Source organism: Plecotus auritus (assembly GCF_963455305.1).
Source record: "Plecotus auritus genome assembly, chromosome: 3".
NCBI lineage: Eukaryota > Metazoa > Chordata > Mammalia > Chiroptera > Vespertilionidae > Plecotus > Plecotus auritus.
This window is the reverse complement of record NC_137772.1, coordinates 33,659,182-33,678,648: the sequence shown is the minus strand read 5'-3', so window position 1 is coordinate 33,678,648 and position 19,467 is coordinate 33,659,182. Positions and strand designations below refer to the sequence as shown.

The 19,467-nt window shown below is 45.7% G+C and overlaps 1 protein-coding gene and 1 pseudogene across 3 annotated transcripts in view; one reads left to right on the top strand and one right to left on the bottom strand.

The window, feature by feature from the left end:
* The window catches only part of IRS2 (insulin receptor substrate 2), a 28,935-nt gene extending 23,840 nt beyond the window's left edge, over window positions 1–5,095 (bottom strand). For both annotated transcript variants that reach the window (XM_080661169.1, XM_080661170.1), the window contains exon 1: window positions 570–5,095. In XM_080661169.1, the coding sequence (XP_080517295.1) occupies window positions 570–4,575 (4,006 nt within the window). In that variant the 5' untranslated portion in view covers window positions 4,576–5,095. The remainder of the gene's footprint in view (window positions 1–569) is intronic.
* An 11,920-nt stretch (window positions 5,096–17,015) lies between these two features.
* LOC308243489 (peptidyl-prolyl cis-trans isomerase B-like) lies at window positions 17,016–17,551 on the top strand (annotated as a pseudogene). The gene has a single exon. The product of its transcript is annotated as a peptidyl-prolyl cis-trans isomerase B-like (transcript).
* The last annotated feature ends 1,916 nt before the right edge of the window (window positions 17,552–19,467 follow it).

Here is a 19,467-nt window from a genome sequence, read left to right as displayed (position 1 = left end):
CCCCCATAGTTTATGTGTAAACTGTAAATGGTTAACTGTTCCCTTTAGCAGCCACAAAAATGGATGCTCATTTCCTAAGTGACTTTCGAGCCTGTTTTTATAAACTTTGAGGCTCAGCAAGAATCAGCTGGGGCCCTGCTCCAGGAAAACAAAGAGAAAAATGAAAGGTACAAGCCTGGGAGAAGTCAGAACTTCAGGGCCCTTCCTAGCAGAACTTTCCTACTCTCAGATCAAGAAGATGGGTTTAAGGTGGGGACCTGGAGAGCATGTCCAGTGTTAATAGGTGGGAAGAGGACTGTGGGAAAGAAGAAACGTGTTGGGGAAAAAAAAAAAATACAAATAGTAGTTTCCTGAGTAGGAAGCTTCACATTCAACTCAAAGATGATTTGACTGTTCTTGGCAAGGTCTTTGGGGAAAGAGGAGGACACAGGAGCCTAAAGTAAAACAAAACAAGAATCTAGGGCCAATATTTTGGCATTTAGGTCAAGGTACCAAAAAAGCGAAGAGGAGTGAACCCACCAACGCTCACCCACCCTTCCTCCCACCAGCCACAAGGTGAAGGGCCTCACCTTTCACAATGGTGGCCTCCTTCAGGTGATGGGACAAGAAGTCAATGCTGGCATAGGTGTTGGAGGGCAGCGCTCCAGGGCCTGGACCCCCACACACCCCACCGGTGCTGCTGGCCCCCACAGTGCTGATGAGACCCCCGAGGCTACGGGTCCGGCCCCAGGCGCTCTTGTCGCCTGGCTGCGGATGCGGATGCAGGTGCGGGTGTTGCTGTGGAGACTGCAATAGCCCTGGCTCATCCCTTACATCGATGGCAATGTAGTTGAGGCCATTCTGGAAGCCAGCTGAGGTCTCCCTGCGCATTGGAGAGCCACTGCCCCCGGGACAGCCAACCAGACCCCCAGGCTGACTTGGTGTCCATGGCCGCGCCTGCTGGGGGAGTGGTGGCTGCAACTGGCGAGGGGACGCAGGGGGCTCGTCACCTCCACCAAGGACACCGCTGCCACTCCCTTCACTGCTTTTCCTGAGAGAGACATTTTCCACGGAGGCCGAGTTGTGGCGCTTCGGGTTGTGAGCAAAGGACGGAGACACGGGAGTCACAGTGGTGGTTGAGGAGAAGGTCTCAGAGCTGTGGCGGCGGCGGCCCCCCTGTGGGTCTGCACGGATGACCTTGGCCCCACGGTGGGGGTCTGGGGGCTGGCCAGCCTGCAGGAAGGCCTCGACCCCAGACACGTGATCCATGAGACTCAGCCTCTTCATGCCGGATGTGGGGCTGGTCACGCGGGCACCTTCTGGCTTTGGGGGGGCCACGATGGGTTGTGGCGGGGTGGCAGCCACGCCAAAGGCCATCTCGGTGTAGTCACCATTGTCCCCAGTCTCCGAGGACGAAGAGGAGGCAGCACTGGGGCCCTGGGATGTGGGTGCAGGAGGCAGGCGGTACAGCTCCCCTGGAGGGGGTGGCGGAGGTGGCTGCAGCTGCGAACTGGAGGAGGGGGCGGCAGGGCGCGGGGGCAGCGGCGGGTACCCGGAGGCCTCAGGGGACAGGAGGGCATCCAAGGAGCCCACTGGGTCCCCGCTCTGGGTATCAGCCTTGGGTGACTTGGGTGAATTGAAGTCAAGGTTCATGTAGTCAGAGAGCGGGGAGCGCTGCCGGCTGTCACTGCTCGTGCCCGGGGTGCCAGAGCCCAGGGACGAGGCTGGGCTGCTGGCAGACAGCAGCGAAGAGGATGAGGCCGCCGAAGCCAGCATCGGAGGGGCCGGTGGAGACAAGCGCGCTCCAGCCTCGCCAAAGTCAATATTGATGTACTCGCCTGGGCTCTTGGGCTCAGGCGGTAGAGGGCACTCGTGCATGCTGGGCAGGGTCTGAAGCCCCTCCAGGGACAGGCGCGTGGGCCTCACTGCCCGGCAGCGCTGGTTCAGGAAGCCCTCTGGGCGGCTACTGCTACTGCCACTGCCACTCTGCCTCCCTGCAGAAGGCACTACGGAGTGAGGAGGCTGAGTGTGGCTGCCCCCACCTACCCCAGCCACCACGCTGCTGGCGGGGTGCGTGGTCCCCACGCTGGCCTGAGGCTCCGGCCTCTCCTCTTCCAGAATGCGCCCCACGGGGGAGCTCATGAGCACATATTGGTCATTGTCCCCATTGCAGGTGTAAGGAGCCTTGTAGGAGCGGGGTAAGGAGCTGTAGCAGTAGCCAGGGACGCTCCTGAGCATCTCACCAGCGCCGTGCAAGGCTGCGGTGAAGAAGTCCGGTGGGGTTCCCGAGGTGCCTGCGTCGCTGGGGGACATGTTGAGGTAGTCCCCGTTGGGAAGCAGCTTGCTGTCGGTGCTCTCTGTAGGCAGCTTGGAGCCACACCACATGCGCATGTAGCCACTGTCCTCAGGAGAGCTTTCCGCTGGGGAACTAGCCTTGTAGCTGGCCCTGTTCAGCGGAAAGGCCCTGCCTGCCACACTGGTGGGTGCCGGCGCTGCAGGGCCCGTCGGGGGCAGAGCTGCAGCAGCAACCCGTGGGTGCAGGATCTGCTTCGGGGCAGACACGCTGGTGGGGCTCATGGGCATGTAGTCGTCACTCTTGCAGCTGCCACTGCCAGCACCCATGAGGGCCGCTCCAGGGGTCATGGGCATGTAACCATCATCCGTGCCCAGGTTGCTGCTGGAGCTCCTATGGGACCCAATCTCAATGTCACCATAGTCCTCAGGATAAGGGTGATAAGCCACTCTGGGAGAAGACGTGGGGCAGGATGGGCAGAGGCGGCCAGAGCTGCCAGAGAAGGTGGCCCGCATCAGGGTGTATTCATCCAGGGACGCAGAGGAGGGCTGGGGCACCGCCCGCTGCCGGGCAGGTGTGGTCAGGGAGTAAGTCCTCTTCCTCAACCCTCTGTCCAAGTCCTGGGCTCCATCCCCTGAGACTCGACGGTAGGGGCGGCCACAGTGGCTCAGGGGCCTGTCCATGGTCATGTACCCGTATAGCTCGCTCCCACTCCCATCCTTGGCAGGAGGTGTCTCGGCGATGGACTCAGGCGTGTTGCTCCTGTGGCTGCAGAAGGTTCTCACGTCCCCAGGGCTGGAGCCGTACTCATCCAGGGACATGAAGCCGGGATCGCTGGGGGAGCCAGAGGCTGAAGCACTGCCACTGGAGGGCCGCTGGCCCGCGTGGTGGTGCAGGGGATGCTGCAGGTGCGGGTGCGGGCCCGGAGGCAGCGGGTAGGAGCCCGAGCCATGCCCGCTGCTGGACGACAGGCTGCCTGGGCTGGTGGCTGCTGGGGGCGAGTGCGCCACTGGCATAGACATAGAGCGGCTGTGTTGCAGGGCGCCCCCTGCCGGCGCCAGCGTCACCTTGCTCGCGCGGTTGCCGCAGCCGGCGCTCAGGGTGTGTGAGCGGCTCAGAGGTGTACGCACCGGCCCCGGGCTCAAAGGGCTCCCGGCCACCGACACCGGCCTGCCGCCCGCCGCCCCGGTTCCGGCCGCCGCGCCGCCGTCGCCCTCGCTGGCCGTGCGCACCCGGCATGAATTGCACTTGGTGGCCGGCGGGGTGGCAGCCAAGCTGTCGGTGCGCGAGCGACGCACCAGGCCCGTCTGGCTGGGAGGCAGGTTAACCAGGTGGTGGTGGCGGCGAGCGCCGGGGACGCTGATGGGGTGAGTGGCAGAGGAGCCAGACGACTGGCTCTTGCTGCGCGGCCGGAACTCGAAGAGCTCCTTGAGCGCCTTCATGGCCTCCAGGATGGTCTCATGGATGTTCTGGGCCACCACCGAGTCGTCAGCCTGCATCCACAGTTCACCGGGGCCGGTGACAGCCGAGCGGCCCACCTCGATGAAGAAGAAGCTGTCGGAGTGGCCGCAGCGGCGGATGTTCATGAGCTGCAGCGTCACCGACGGCTGCTCGCAGTTCAGCTTCACGAAGCCGATGGTGCGCGCAGACAGGCACAGGCGGTACACGCCTGTCAGGTTCTTGCTCTGGCCCAGGCCCTTGGGCTTCAGGTTCACCTGCCACACCTCGCGGTAGGCGGCCGTGGCGGGCGCCACCAGCCCGTAGCTGTCATCGGAGCCGGCAGAGCCGCCCAGGGTGCCGGGCAAGGAGGCGCTGCAGGACCCGGCATGGACCGCGGTGGGGGCTGAGTCGCCGGCACCCGCGCGGCCCTCACTGACCAGGTCGGTGAGCGCGCGGTACCAGCCCTCCTGCTCCTGCTCGTTCTCGGCTGCCACAGCGAAGTACTCGTCCTTGGTGTAGAGGGCGATCAGGTACTTGTGCTTGGCGTCGGCGCGTTTGTTGATGTTCAGGCAGCAGTCCAGCGAGATGACCCGCTTCGGGGCGCCCGCCTTGCTCCGCCACTTCTTCTCGCTCTCATAGTACTCGAGCCGCGGAGGTTGCGGCGCCGGACCCCCGCCCGCTGTCGCCTCGTCGCTACTCGCGCCGGGCCCGCGCAGCACGAAAAAGCGCTTGTGGCCGTGCTTCTGCTTGCGCAGGTAGCCGCACTTGCGCACGCTGTGGTTGTTGTTGTTGTTGTTGTTGTTGAGGTTGGGGCCATCGCCGCCCGCCGGCGCCAGGGGCCCGTGCAGCGGCGGGCTCGCCATCACGGGCACTTCAGGCCGCGATGCCCAGCCCAGTGTAAAGGGGCTCGGGGGGAGCAGAGGGGGCGCAGGCAGGGGCTGCTCCCTCACCCCTGCTCGCCCGCTCGAGCCCACGTCCCTTGGGCCCAGGAGGTGGGGAAGGTTCGGGGAGGCCCGCGGGGGCCGACACCGAGCGGTGGCGCAGCACCCTCCGCGATCCGGAGCCCCAGAGGATGCCCAGCGCCGGCGGTGGCCACCGCCTGGCCCGGCTGCCCGTGGCCGCTGCCTCCCGGGCGGGCTCTCGGGCGGCGCCTGGGGACTCGCTGGCTGGGCGGAGAGTCGGGGTCCCCTAGTCGAGGGGCCGAGCCTAAGGCTCGCGCGGCCGCACTAGTCCCGCCGCGGCACCGCGCTCGGGGTGCCGAGGTGCGCCTGGGCACTCCGGGTCCGCGCTGCTGCCGGGACTGCTGCTGCTGCTGCTGCTGCCAACGGCGACCCGGGCTCTTCGCGGTCCCCGCCGCACTGTGAGTAACACATCGCGCACCGAGTGACTGAACTAAGAAGAGCAAAACAACATGTGACTCGGCGTTACGCAGGCACACACTGCGCGGTCGCCCCGCCCCGCCGCCTGCATTGGCGCCGCGCCTCCCGACGGATGGCACGCGCGACCAATGGGCGTGAGGCGCGGGGGGGTGGACCGCGCGCCCCCGCCCCGCCCCCCTTTCTCCCCGGGCTGCGTTTCCCGCCGTCCCCGCCCTCTCCCGCGGAGGCTGGGGCTCGGGCGGGGTGGGGGCCGGCCCAAACCTCATTAATCAGAGGCTCCTTGTGGATGCAGGCGGAGGAGATGCCACCCAGGGCGGGAAAAGGGGCGCGCAGAAGGGGCGGGGGCTAGCCGCCGCGCGGAGGGTCCTTCCCTCCCGCTTTTACTCAATTAATTGGGCTCGAACGTCCGCCTGGGAGGGGATCGGAGGAGGAGACACTGCAGGGGACAGGGGCCGGTGACGATCCAGGCCCAATACCGCCCTCGGGTCTGGGCGCAGGGAATGGGGTAACATCCCTCTTTGGCCCTTTATTGCCCCGCCACCGCCACAAGAAAGGGCACGAAAGGGTAATGAACTTGGCTGCCCTCTCGTAATCCCCTCCCACTAACACACACTTAGGCGAGCGGATCCTGCGCCCAGGCTCAGGGTGGGCGCGCGCCCGCCCGCCGCAGCGGGTTTGCGCCTGGGTGGTTCCTTGGTGCCCCGCCGGAGGCTTGTTTACGTTCATCATATTAGTCACCGGTGAGCTCTGGATCGATATCAGCTTCGTGCGCCTTCCTGGAAGGAGAGCTGGGGTGCGGGAGGGGCCGCGGCGCCCCCAACTCCCGGCCACACTGGTCGCGGGTGGCTCCTGGGGCCCCACCCTCCAGGGGTGCCCTTCCCCCGCACCGGGGTCGAGGGCTTTTTCCCGGGCGTCACCAGCACCATTCACTTGTCTTGAGAAGTTGAAATTCTCTGTTAGGGATGTAATAGAAAGAGGAGGACGTAAAAAAAAAAAAAAAAAAAAAAAAAAAAAAAAAAAAAAAAGGCCGTTTCCATAGTGCTGGGAAGAGGGTGGGTTCCAGCGAGAAAACAGCTTCGGGATCCTGGTGCCCGTGGCGGGGTACCCCCCGCTCCCACCGACCCTGGACTCCCTGAGCGGAGGCGCTGGGAATGGGCGGCTCCAGACCTGTACGTCCTTACCAGGCAGCAATTGCTGCGTTGAAGATGCCCTTGAATAAGTGCTTTTAGTTTTACATCTGCGCCGCTTTTGACTTTCAAAGTCGATTACAAATAAGGACCCATACAATGGCTTCTCGAAAATGACAGAAGTGAGGGCTACTGGTGAGGGTGGGAGGTCCTGGGTTGAGATCCTAACAGGCTCCGGGGCTTGCAGAAACTAAGAAAGCTAACAAAACAAACCCCTGTCTACTTTAAAGAAAAATTGTGTCTTCATGAAATAATTTGAAACAATAATGTGGCTGTTTTTTAAGCCCTGCCTTTGAATGTCCTCTGTAGTCTATATAAGCCTTTATTTTTTAAAGATGTGATGAAATCTTAAATCTAAGGAAAATAAGTAAAGATTGTAATTTTTGAAAATGTGTTATAATATAACATATGTGTAAGAATGTGACAAAGATTCTGTTAGCTAATATGTGTAAAGAGAACCCTACTTACCCAAAGATCATAGCATTTATAGCATGCATACAGTTATGAGAAGCATAAATTTGGGAAGAATAATCAGTGAGGCAAATATAATAGAATTATATTTGAAGTTGCACCTCCATTTTAAACCGTGCTTTAAAAAATACAGCTAGGAATGCCATTTTTAAGTGTGTGTGTGTGTGTGTGTGTATGTATGTATTTGTGTACATATGTATATATAGGTGTGCGTGTATGCATGTAGGCATGTGTGTATGTATATGTGTGTCTGTATGAATTCATGTATCTATATGTGTATCTATATGTGTGTATGTATGGTTATGTATATATATGTCTATACATGTATAATTGTGTGTATGCAGAGTACCTTTATGGACATTGTACTCTGGCTTTTCTATTCTTTTAGACCCTGTTGCTCTTTTTATGTTAACAAATGTTGCCTAGCAATATGTCTACTCAGATGAAAGGATTTTTATCTTAGTGCTTGAAGAAAATGTGGTTCAGTTTTATTGGCTTTGTGATGATTTACATCCCATTGTATAAGGGATGTTAACGGGCCTGCCTGTATGTTCAGTCATGCTAACTAGCAGACAATGATCATGGGGCAACCTCTTTTCAGCATCATGCAATAATGCTTTCTTCTGGAAAGTATCCTTTGCAATTGTTTCATATTTTCTTTTTGATTCAGACTTTAATACAAAATTAGATTTTCACATATTTATTGAATATTTACTTGCTGTGCCCATCAGGTATTCACAGTGTCATCTTGGGTTTGTTTTTTTCCCTTAGGACTATTCTAGTTTAAAATACCAGTATTCAGGTTAAGGTGTCAGGGGCTCTAAGTTGGCTGTTTGCACTTTCCCCAGGTACTGCCTCAGTTACCAGTTAGGGGCAGAAGAGGGAAGGGGGAGGAATTATCACCTGTATCAGTGGTGGTCTCATACAAGAAGATCACATCTAAATACAAATTCTATTCTTATTAAGAAGTCAGTTCATGAAACTCTGTAATTGGAAGTATCCCAGTCTTCTTCCTCCACGAAGGAACTCGTTGTCTTTCTCCCTTTCTATTGCCAAATAAGCTATTTATTTCTTTAAAGCTTGTTCGACACCTTGTGATTTTCCAACTGTTCTCCCATACTTTTTCAGCAAAAGTCAGCTAACAACATCTGCCAACCTGCTCTCCATGCAGGGCTGGGTACTGCTCGTGTGGCCTGTTGCCAGCAAGCAGCCTGGATGTCATTTTTTCTCATGGTCCAAGATCTTTCGTTGGAAGTCCTCTTTCCTTTCATGGATAACAAAATGGCCATATCTCTTAGCAAGGAGTGTTTTTGTTTTGTGTTGTGTGTGTGTGTGTGTGTTTTCCATAAAATTGTATACAATTACCCTTTTTATTTAAAAAAAAAGTCTTTCCTGGAATAATTTAATTGCCTTTCAGAAAATAGTCCATTCATTAAAATATAGATGTTAAAATGTATAAAAATCCATACTGCTTATAATAGTAAGCATCATTTATACGCTCTCTGTTTCATATAGAAACGACATGTTAGAAGGAGAAAAGTAGATAACATTACAGTGCTTAGGTTTTTTTCTTTCTTTTTAATTCATAACACTGCAACTGTTTGACAGTATTTTCTATCGAGATTAACTCTACCTGAAAACTTACTAGGGAGATCATTAAGTGGAATACTATGTGTGACCAGTTAAAATAGCTTTAAGTTAAAATGTACTTCAGGAGGTATAGATTTTAACTTCAGAGGTTTATGTCACAGAATATATTTGACTTTTTAAAGAATGGCAACATTTCATCACATTTTGCTTTATAAATAAAGTACTTTAGTAGCTCATTTAATAAGTTTCCCTTTCTCTGATGAATGAGCCATACAAAGACAGACTTTTCCTCATCTAGGATTCTAAGGGGACTTCCTACATTATAGTGGCTAGGTTTTTTTTCCTTCACAAATATATTTGCTAATATGTTTCAACTGAAATTTCACAAGTTTTGCTAATTCTGAGCTGCAATGCTTTATATGAGAGAATGTAACTATTGTTCAGATCACTTGTTATCTAATGTATGGCCTTCCAAATGTCTAAAGGATCAGGATTTGTTCATAGATCTTATCAGTTCCTTGGGAATTGTAAAGACTTTTCACTTTAGTATTTATTTTGATCATTAAAAATACTGATATAGTCCAGCTGATATGGCTCATTGGTTGAAGGTCAACCCAGGAATCAAGAGGTCAATAATTTGATTCCTAGTCAGGGCACATGCCCGGGTTGCAGGCTCAATCTCCAGTAGGGGGCGTGCAGGAGGCAGTGGATGGATGGTGTTTCTCTTTCACTTCCTTCCTCTCTAAAAATCAATGAAAACATATTTTTTAAAATACTGATATATTTCAAATGGTCTTTTTCTTAAATATTCATTTAGAGAGGAAGGATTTTCCATAATAAAGGAATATTTCATGTGCATATAAATAGAGCAAACTGCTATAGATAACTCACTTTCACCGATAACAATACTGTTTTTGAAGAATACTCATTCAGTAGGCACAAGAACAGCTAAGCGAATATTAAAAACATTTTTGTTTTCAATATAATGAAGTTGAAGAAATTTAAACATATAAACAACCAATTACAAAGTGACTACAGTTAGTAACTTAAAATTCTTATTAATTCACCACTGGATTTTTGCTATGTTTGAATTTTGAAAATGTATTTCTAGATTTTTTTAAAAAAATCTCTCAATGATTACCCATGATTGAAATAAAAATTTTACATTATTGACTGTATGACATTACTGAATCATAAAAAAAAAAAAAAAAAAAGCAAAAGTTTTCTTCTTAGAACATCCCTCTTCCTGGGAATGCTGGCCCTTTAACCTAATCACTCACGTTTTGCATGACTAAATTGATGCCTGGTGTAGTTTTGGCTGTTCGTGTTCTAGCTACTGAGTTAAAAACGTTTGTTTGTTTGTTGTTGTTGTTTTCTATCAGAACAGAACAAAAATGCCTGCTTCTCAATCTGTAGCTCATGAGCAGATGACAGAAGAAATGACACAGCTATTTTCTAGGAGAGGGAGGGGGGATGAGCAGTGAGGATGGCTGGTAGTGTCCTTGAACCCAGAGCAAATGTTAGGAAGGGGAAAGACCAGCCCCCTGGTCATTGATCCCACTGTTTGTTCTAGGAGCAAGCTTTCACCTGTTTTTCTAAAACTGCTCAGGAGGTAAATAGGACACGAGCTACCTTTTCCGCCAGATGCTCTACTGTTTTGTGGAACTGAATTTTAATCAGAAATCTTCCACTTTTCTGCAGTTCACGTGCTGTTTCCAGGCTTGCCTCTGAGTCTGTTTTCTTGAGTTGTTTTGAAATACAACCCAAAGATAACAGAGGAAATGTGACCCGCTCTTGTGAATGCTGCCACCAACTGGCAATGTTTCTTCCCAAGGCAGAACCCGCTCTCCTGCCAGTTGTCACAGCCAGGGTGGTGGCTGCTTTTTTGAAAGTTGATTACAACCTAACATACATTTTTTTTTTGTACAAATCTTTAAATAAGTTGATAGAAACAATTTGAGATAAAACAAAGAAATATTGACAATGAGTGACTAAGAACGATATCAGATGACAACTAAGGAATGGATACATTAGTAAGTTTACAAACTTATTTTTTATGGTTGAGTAAGTATTAAGCAAATGTGTTCACATTTTCTAATACGTTTTATATTTCAATTTGCATATTTACTTACCAATTTGCATATTTACTGTGCCAGTTTGTAAGATTTCAGAAAACTATCTAGCCAACAAAATAAAAACAAACAAGAATCTACACTCAGGATTGTTTTGGAATGTTTGCTATGGCAATCCTAAGAGTTACAATCAAGATTTGCTTGTCTTGTAGGTAAACATTTAATTATATTTCTCCCCTAAACTGGCCTATCAGTCTCATTTTTCATTCTTTTTCCCTATCTTTCTTTCTTTTTTTAAGAGTAAGCCAAGTCCTATTGAAAAGCAAAATTTGAAAAAAGTATGGATGGGAAATAAAATATATTTGAAAACTATAAATAATGGAAACATTTTAAAACTTTAAATGACAAATGGCTGTCAATATGTCAAATGTAGCTATCTTTTTGATTAAAATAATTTGGACTTATGTACTCATCACTTATTTATCAACTCTAAATGTATAAATTACATCTTCTACCTTAACTGCTTTAGTCTCAGTCTTTAGACAATGCCAATGATAAAGATATTCTCGTTAGTGATGGTATTTAGAGCTAAATTATCCAAATAGAGTGAGGGGATCAGAAGACATTTTATTTGCTATCAAACATGTTCTTCAGGTACCTTTATTTGTGGATTGGAAAAAAAGCTTGTATATAAAATAGCAATAATAAAAATAATAATAACTAGCGAGAGTAGTTTATCAGTGTATTTATGTAAGTTAAGCCATTTGATTCTTACCAGTCTGTGGGATAAATAAAAATATATATTATCTTCCCATAATGCCAGTATTATAAATATATGATAAATATACGATTCTAACACAATTGAGCATGGAGCCTAGGTCTTTAAATTCCCCTAGTGGGTAATCTTTTTTAACCTGTCCTATGAGTGCACATACAATGTTTAAGAAGCATGATTAGCTATTTACATATGCATTATGTTTTTTGCCTTGTTTAGAACAATTACAACACAAATGATATTAACTAAAGCGACTTGAAGAAATGTGGATTAGTGAGGTTCACAGAAAATAGATAAAGGAACAACTTGTACAATTAAAGCAGATGCCATCTTTTGCCATTTCCCGAGGACTGTTAAATGTTAAATAGAGATTTCAGTTTAGATAAACACATTCTAAGAATTACTACTGGAAGTGTAAGCATCAGCCTGTATTTTTGAGTTTGCTACTTCTTAAATAAGATGCCAACTTATTGTCTTGCTAAATGAGAGAAAAAATAATTACATTAAATTTTTCTTAAAATTACATTTTGTATTGCAAGAATGTCTTTTTACATAGTAAAGAGTAAGAATTAAAAAGTCATGTTATCCATCCTGAAAAGCAGCACACAGAAAATATATGAAGATTTTGAGACATGAGATTTTTCTGTTTTTATTTTGGTAAATGTGTACCTGATTTTAAAACTTGTACAAACTAAAAGTGTATCCCAATTTCAAAGTTGCATCCATATCCTTCACAGTATAAATTAAAAAGGAAATTAATATGCAGATTGTCATTGATCCTCATTACTTTTCAGTTATAGAATAATAAGTGGGATTATAGGATTATCATTTATTATGCAGGTAACATATCTTTCTCAAGTCAAAACATAAAAAAATAAACATTGAATTGCTAAACATGTGTTAAGTATTTGTTAAGTAGCAAGCATATTTTAGGAATTATCTAAAACAGATCTTTGCCCCTTGCGTTTTCTATCTAAATAATAAGGCACTATTTTTCTTAAATTATTTATGTTTGAGTAACAACTACATTTTTAATGATATTGAAGTCCTTGTCATTCATTTTATAAATAAGACACATCCATTTAAAAGTTACTAAGGGTGTTTAAACTCAGAGAGTGCTTTCAAAGTTATCAGCTGAATACTTTGCAGGGAATGAAATTGTAAATAAAGTATCTAAATTTCGTTTCATGGAAATTAGTTTTAATGAGTCAAATATCAATAATTCTATTTAACCTATTTTTAGGTTAATTTTTAAAAAGCTAATGTTTTATACTACTGATTTCTTTTTCTTGTGCCTTTGTTAAATATTGTCAAATAATTTGGAAACAAAAATTGTTATATGTTATTAAAACTATCATCTGGCATTTTTCTTAATTTTCTTAATGCTTTATTTTAATTCCTAAAGTTGCTATATTAGCCTCTTCTTACTAATACTGCATGGTAGATAAAATGGTTTTTATCTTGAGCCCAGGAAGTTTCAAAGTATCATATGTCACATCATATTCAGAAAAATTCTAGGAAAAGGTGACATGAAAATATAGTAAAAGAAGAACTGGACTTCATTTTGATTAAGTAGAACTAAATTTTAATTGAAATTTTGTTTGCACTTAAAAGAAAGGGAATAAAGTAAAAGATAAAGTGGGACAACTTTAAAATTGACGTTGTTTTATTTGATTGATCTTAGGTATTGAGCAGTTAACATCCTCCTTGGTTTGCAAGCGATCCTGAAGCTTCCTGTGGTCTCTGCCACACCCACCTTGCTGTTCCACATCTTCAATGTGCCCCACAGAAGCATCACCGTGGTTGTCCCATTATTCAGTGTTAAGTTAAAGAGTAACAACTCCATTTATAATGATACTGAAGTCCCTGTCATTCACTTCAAAATGTTCCTTAAATATAATGAAACTATTTGCTATTGGTGTCTCACTGTTATTTCCTATTGGTTCTTTTTTTAAAAGTTCTTAAACAAGTTCACTTTTCTCTCTTCTCAATGGTGTTTGCATCCTAACTAATTTCATAGGAGGGGAAAACCCTTTTTAGTCTCCCAGAGTTTGTTTTCTGGATAGTATTCCCAATCATGATTGGATTACTGTTTCAAACAGAATAATGTGTAATTGCAACATTTTAATGGTTATAACCAAGTGCCCATTTTATAAATAAGACATATCCATTTAAAAGCTATTAAGGGCGCTTAAACTCAGTGTGTGCTTTCAAGTTTATCAGCTGAGTAGTTGGCAGGGAATGGAATTGTAAATAAAGTCTCTAAGTTTCGTTTCATGGAAATTAGTTTTAATTAGTCAAACATCAGTAATTCTATTTAGTCTATTTTTAGGTTAATTTTTTTAAAGCTAATGTTTTATACTATTGATTCTGCCTAGGTCTAGAGTACAAGGAATTATCTGCTTAGTATGGAATAACAGTGAGGTTCCCAATTACATAGTCTGGTAAATTCATACTAACCCCATGAAATATTGGATTCTTTTAAATGTGTCAATATGTTTCAAGCATCTACTTTGTGTTAAACACTGTGTGTGTGTTCCTGTGGACAACAAAATGCAAACCTGCAACAGCCCCTCCACCTGTTCCATTTCCCAAATCTTTCGGTGGCCACGTGAAATTTACATGTCCCTGGCCTCCCTTCATTCAAGCCACCTCTAGGGATTGCTTTTGCAGCCAATCACCTTACCCCATAAGATAATGGCTCCCTCCAGGACAAACAGCTGGCTTATTTCCTGCTACAAAAGGGGTGGATGCCTCAAGCCCAGTGTGTCAGTTGTGAAAATGCCCCTGCAGGGGTAATGCCCATTGGGCCTCTCTATGTCACCTTAATCATGCTTGGGAAGAGGGGAGCAAGAGGAACAGAAGCAAGTTTCTGTGCCAGAAATCTCGGATCTGAGAAGCTCATGTCCTCCACCAGCACGCGTGTCATAGCAGCAGGCTGACCCACCAGCTTGTAAAAAAAAATGTGAAATGAAATCTCTGACCCCACAGTACCCTCAGGAAGTTCACAGTCTAATGGGAGAGAAAGAACCTATAGGCAGATAGCCAAATCAAAGGGCTAATTGTGTGAAGTTCAGAAATAGGACCAATTGCATAGGGGAGATTTGTGTATTAAAAATTTTATTTCATTGGGGAGAAGATAAATCATGGGGTTGGCATACTGGAAAATAAGTCTGAAGACACATTAAAGTTGGGTCCCAGGTCTTCCTTAAAATGTCAGATGAATCAAAGATTTAAATATTAAAACATGAAACCATAAAATTTAGGAGAAAATGAAAGAACTATTTAAAGATGTGACTTTTTGAAAAAGAATGCTGAGGAAAGATACAGTAAAAACAAAGTCAAAAGTATAGTTAAGCAAACTGGGAAGAAATTGCAGCTAGTGTCACAGATGAAGTGCTAATTATGTATGTTTGTATATATGTATGTATGTATGTATGTATGTATATATATATGTATGTATGTATTTAAAAGGTTTGCAGTGAAATGGACACTAGAAAGAACCTATTGAAAGTGTTTGGGAAATAAACGAGGAAAAAGCATAGTACTCTCTAGGTCCATTGTGTTGTTGAAAATTGTCAGAATAGAATAAGACGATACCATATAATTTTGCTTCTGAGTGGAATCTAAAAAAAAAAAAGTAAAAATAAACAAAGAAAACAGAAACTAAGCCATAAATACAGAGAAGGAGTTGATGGTGGTTAGATGGAAGGGAGGCTGGGGGAATTGGTGAAAAAGGTGAAAGGGATTAATAAGTACAAATTATCAGGTATGAAAATAGTCACAGGTTGTAAAGTACAGCTTAGGGAATATAGTCAATAATATTGTAATAACTATGTATGGTGTTAGATGGGTACTAGATTTATTTGGGGTGAATACTTTGTAAAGTATATAAATGTCTAATCACTATGTTGTGCACCTGAAACTAATATATTGAATGTCAACTGCAATTGAAAACTTAAAAAAACAAAATTTAGTTAAACATAAAATAAAGAAAGGCAAGGACCAGTTAGGACAGCCCAGTGGGAGCTGGTGGATGGCTTGAGATAGCTTCTGCAGTGGGCAGATGTATGTTGAATGGAAGGTTGAGTTTTAATACCTTAAAAAGATCCTGTAAGAGAATAATAAAGAGGCCAAAACGACATATAAAAATAGGTGAAGGATCTAAACACAAAGTTCACAATAATGAAAATAAATGCAAGAAAGTATTAAACAAATGAAAGTTTGCTTAACCTCTCTCATAATAAGATAAACGCAGATTTAAACCACAGAATGCTACAATCGTTCACCTATCAGATTGGCACAGATCGAGAAGTTTGATAACACAGCTTATTTGCCAGAATGTTGGGAAAGGTTTCCACACAGGGTTGCTGATGGTACAGACCGACATAGCACCTATGCAGGGCTATTTGACTATAGCTATCAAAATGACAAATGCTGGCATTCCTTGACCCACAATTTAACTTCTAGAAATTACTTGTGCATATATGAGATGGTTTCTTTACAAGAGTATTTATTTCATTATTGTTTAGAATAAAAACTCATGCACATGTGTGCAATAATATTATTGAAATATCTTCATTACAGTGTTGTCTAGAATAGCAAAAAAATTGGAAGCAAGTTAATGCCAACAATTGGAACTGGTCAAATTTTAGATAGATGATAGATAGATAGATAGATAGATAATAAATAGATAGATAAAGAGATATAGATATGTAGATATAGAAATATAGATGTAATATGTAGAGATAGAGACATTTGATATAGATCTACATATATCTATCTATCATCTACCTATCTATATACAGGTATGTGTGTATATATTCATACCAGAATACTGTGTAACTGTAACATGAATGAGATAGCTCTATTTATGCTGACTCATAATACTGGAGGATACAGTGTAAGGTGAGAATATAAATCACAAAACAGTGTGCATAGTAGAGTGATACATTTTTATTTTTTAAAAAAGCAGTGTGCCTGTACATGCATACACACTCTGGAAGCATACTCACAAAGCTGGCAACCCTGTAGACCCAGGTGGGGTTGGGGGTAGGAGACAGAGAAGGACTCACATTTCACAGAGTTACTTTTTCGATTTTCTGAATTTTGTAACGCAAGAATCTATTAAATATTCAAAGTGTACAAAGGATGTGTTTCAGTTGTTAAAAGCTCAGTAGACCTTGGTGACAGTTTGAGTATGAGGAAGCGGGGAAGAATCAGGAATGGCTCCTGAAAGTTGTGCACAGGAACTGTGCACACAGCAGCGTCCTTCCCTGCAGGAGGGGAGACTGGCCGAGGAGAGAGGGTTCAGAGGGGGAACTGAGAGAGTGATTCTAGACAACGGAGGTTTGACATAGATGTCGCAATCCAAGAGAAGATGTCAGGTAGATCATTGGAAAGGTTTGGATGGGAAGTATCAGTTTGGGAGTCAGGGGCATACAGCTGCATCTGAGTATGCAGGATTAGCAAAAACCTTATGTGAGAGATGAGATAGAGAAGACCACGGGATTGTGCCCAGACCACGTTAACATTCTAAAGTCAGGGAATCTAATGAGCAGAATGAATTGACCAACAAAATAAGACCCAACGCATAGAGGCATGGAACAGACTGACATACCTTGATGTGGGGTGGAGGGGAGGAGAAGAGATTAACCAAAGAATTTATATGCTTATAGGCATAGCCCATGGACAGGGGCAATAGGATAGTGAAGACATGGGTGGGTGGGAAGGGGCAGGGAGGATGGGAGCAAAGGGGAGGAAGGGGAGATATCTGTAATACTATCAACAATAAAAAGTTTATTTAAAAAATAAAGTCACTCCCTATGGATGCTACGCCTCTGGGAGCGGAACATGAAACTTCTCTTCATCGCCGCCCTGATGGTGGGCTCTGTCGTCTTCCTTCTGTTGCCGGGACCTTCCACGGCCAATGAGAAGAAGGGGCCCAAAATCACCATCAAGGTGTACTTCGGCCTGTGGATTGAAGATGAAGACATAGGCCGGTGGTCATAGGTCTCTTTGGAAAGACTGTTCCAAAAACAGTGGATAATTTTGAGGCCTTAGCTACGGGAGAGAAAGGATTTGGCTACAAAGACAGCAAATTCCATCGTGTGATCAAGGACTTCATGATCCAGAGCGGAGACTTCACTCGGGGAGATGGCACTGGAGGTAAGAGCATCTACGGTGAATGCTTCCCCGATGAGAACTTCTAGCTGAAACACTATGGGCCCGGCTGGGTGAGCATGGCCAATGCTGGCAAAGACACCAATGGCTCCTGATTCTTTATCACAATAGTCAAGGATGTGATCATTGCAGACTGTGGCAAGATCGAAGTGGAAAAGCCCTTTGCCATTGCCAAGAAGTAGGGCCCCGGGACAGCTTCCTCTTGAGAGACTGTGTTTGGGCCTGTGGCCCTCTCTGGGTTGGGGCGGGGGCCAGGGCTGAAGACAGCCCTCCACAGGGCTTTGTGCTGCACCAGCCCTAGTGTGGATGCCGGACAGAGCAGACCCGCCCTTCACATTCCATAGGCCCAGTTTTGTAACAAACATCTACCAATGCTGACCAATTTTTTTTAAAAAAGGGAGTTTTTTAAAAAAATAAAAATAAAATAAAAGTCAGAAAGAGGGAGAGGGTCCCAAGGAAAACATTCTGGAAGAAGCCTTCCTTGAAGCAGGAGAAAACTAGCGGGTGAGGAATCCCGGGATGAGCAGAAGATAGCGAGGCGGAGGGATCAGGGGGAGTAGACAATGATGCTGAGTGGTCCAGCAGGGGGGTCTGGGTGCCTGGAAGCCGCTGTTGACCTAGACGCGCTCAATTTCTTCATGTGAGGTGTTCGTAGAGATGGGGGTGGCTGGAATGCAGCCCAGAGAAGGCATGAAAGATGGCCAGGGTTCCTGGAGATGACATTTAACAAGGGAAGTACTTTCAATGATGGGTTGAAAGTCCTGGGCTGACAGGAAAAGTGGGGACCAAGAAAGGCACTGAATTCTGAGGTAAGGTAGGGTAGGGACGAGCAGCATCCTCAGGGAGCAAAGGGCCTTTGGTGCCCCCAGATGGAACCAGGCTTCAGACAAGACCCAGGTTTATAGTGGGATGGACACTTGAAAGAAAGAACCTACTGGGGATAAAGGAGGAAAACTGGGCTTGCTGAAAGGCAAGGACCAGTCAGGATAACCCGTGGGAGCAGGTGGATGGCTGGAGGGCTCCTGCTGTGGGCAGAAGTGTGATGTCTGGCAAGCTGAGTTTTAACAGTGTCTGTGAAGATGCCAATTAAGCTGCAGCCGGAAAGTGAGGCCTGGCATTGGTGGGGGCACTCAAGACCCACTTTCTGTGTGGTGTTTGTGTTGGCATCCATGGTCAGTGCAGCAAAGCTGTCATGGTTGAGTAGAGGGGCTCCAGCTTGAGGTTCTTAGTGTGGGGTAGGGAGGAGTAATGTAGGTTCATCCTTGGCAAAACAAACAAACAAAAAACTCTACTATCCTGGTGAGTGATGTTAATAAGGGGAGAGGCTGTGCATGTGTGGGCCAGGGGGAACTCTCTGTACATTTTTCTCAATTTTGTTGTGAACCTAAAATTGACCTTAAAAAAAATAAACACTTAAAATGTAAAAAAAAAAAAAAATTACCATGAAGTAGTACTAGATGTCACTGTATGTTATAATTTAATATAGTTATTTTATATAATGTGAATTTTACTAAAAAAAATATCTGCCATGAATAAAGCACATCACCTCTAAGAGAAGGTTCAAGTAACACCATGGTTTCCCTACTGTAATGACTAGACAAACCAAAACATAACATTTATTCCAAAATATGTTCTTTCAAAAAGAAGGAAGGGAAGGAGACCAGAAAAAAAGGGATAGAGAAAATTAAGAAAAACAGGCAAGGCCAGGATAAACATACAAAGGTCCAACATTCCCAAATTAAGGAGAAGAGAAAAACCATGTAGTGCCTGTAGTCCCACCAGATTTTTAAAAATATCTCTGATAAATTAACAAGCTTTCTTTCCTAAGGTGGTTTTGTGCAGGAAGGTGCTGTGCTGAACACTCACTTTGGATCACCTGGGATGCACTTGAAAAGAAGGCGTTATGATCATGCATTAAAAATGTCTGAGTGAAAGCTATAATTTGATTGCCGAAAGAGGCTTTTAAACCTCAACCACATGATTATGTCACAACAAACATACATTTCTCTTTCCAATTGATTTCCCACACTATCTTGCAGCACACACATGGTTTCATGTGTGGCTTTGCAACCTACTAGACAACTTCAGTGTCTTAACA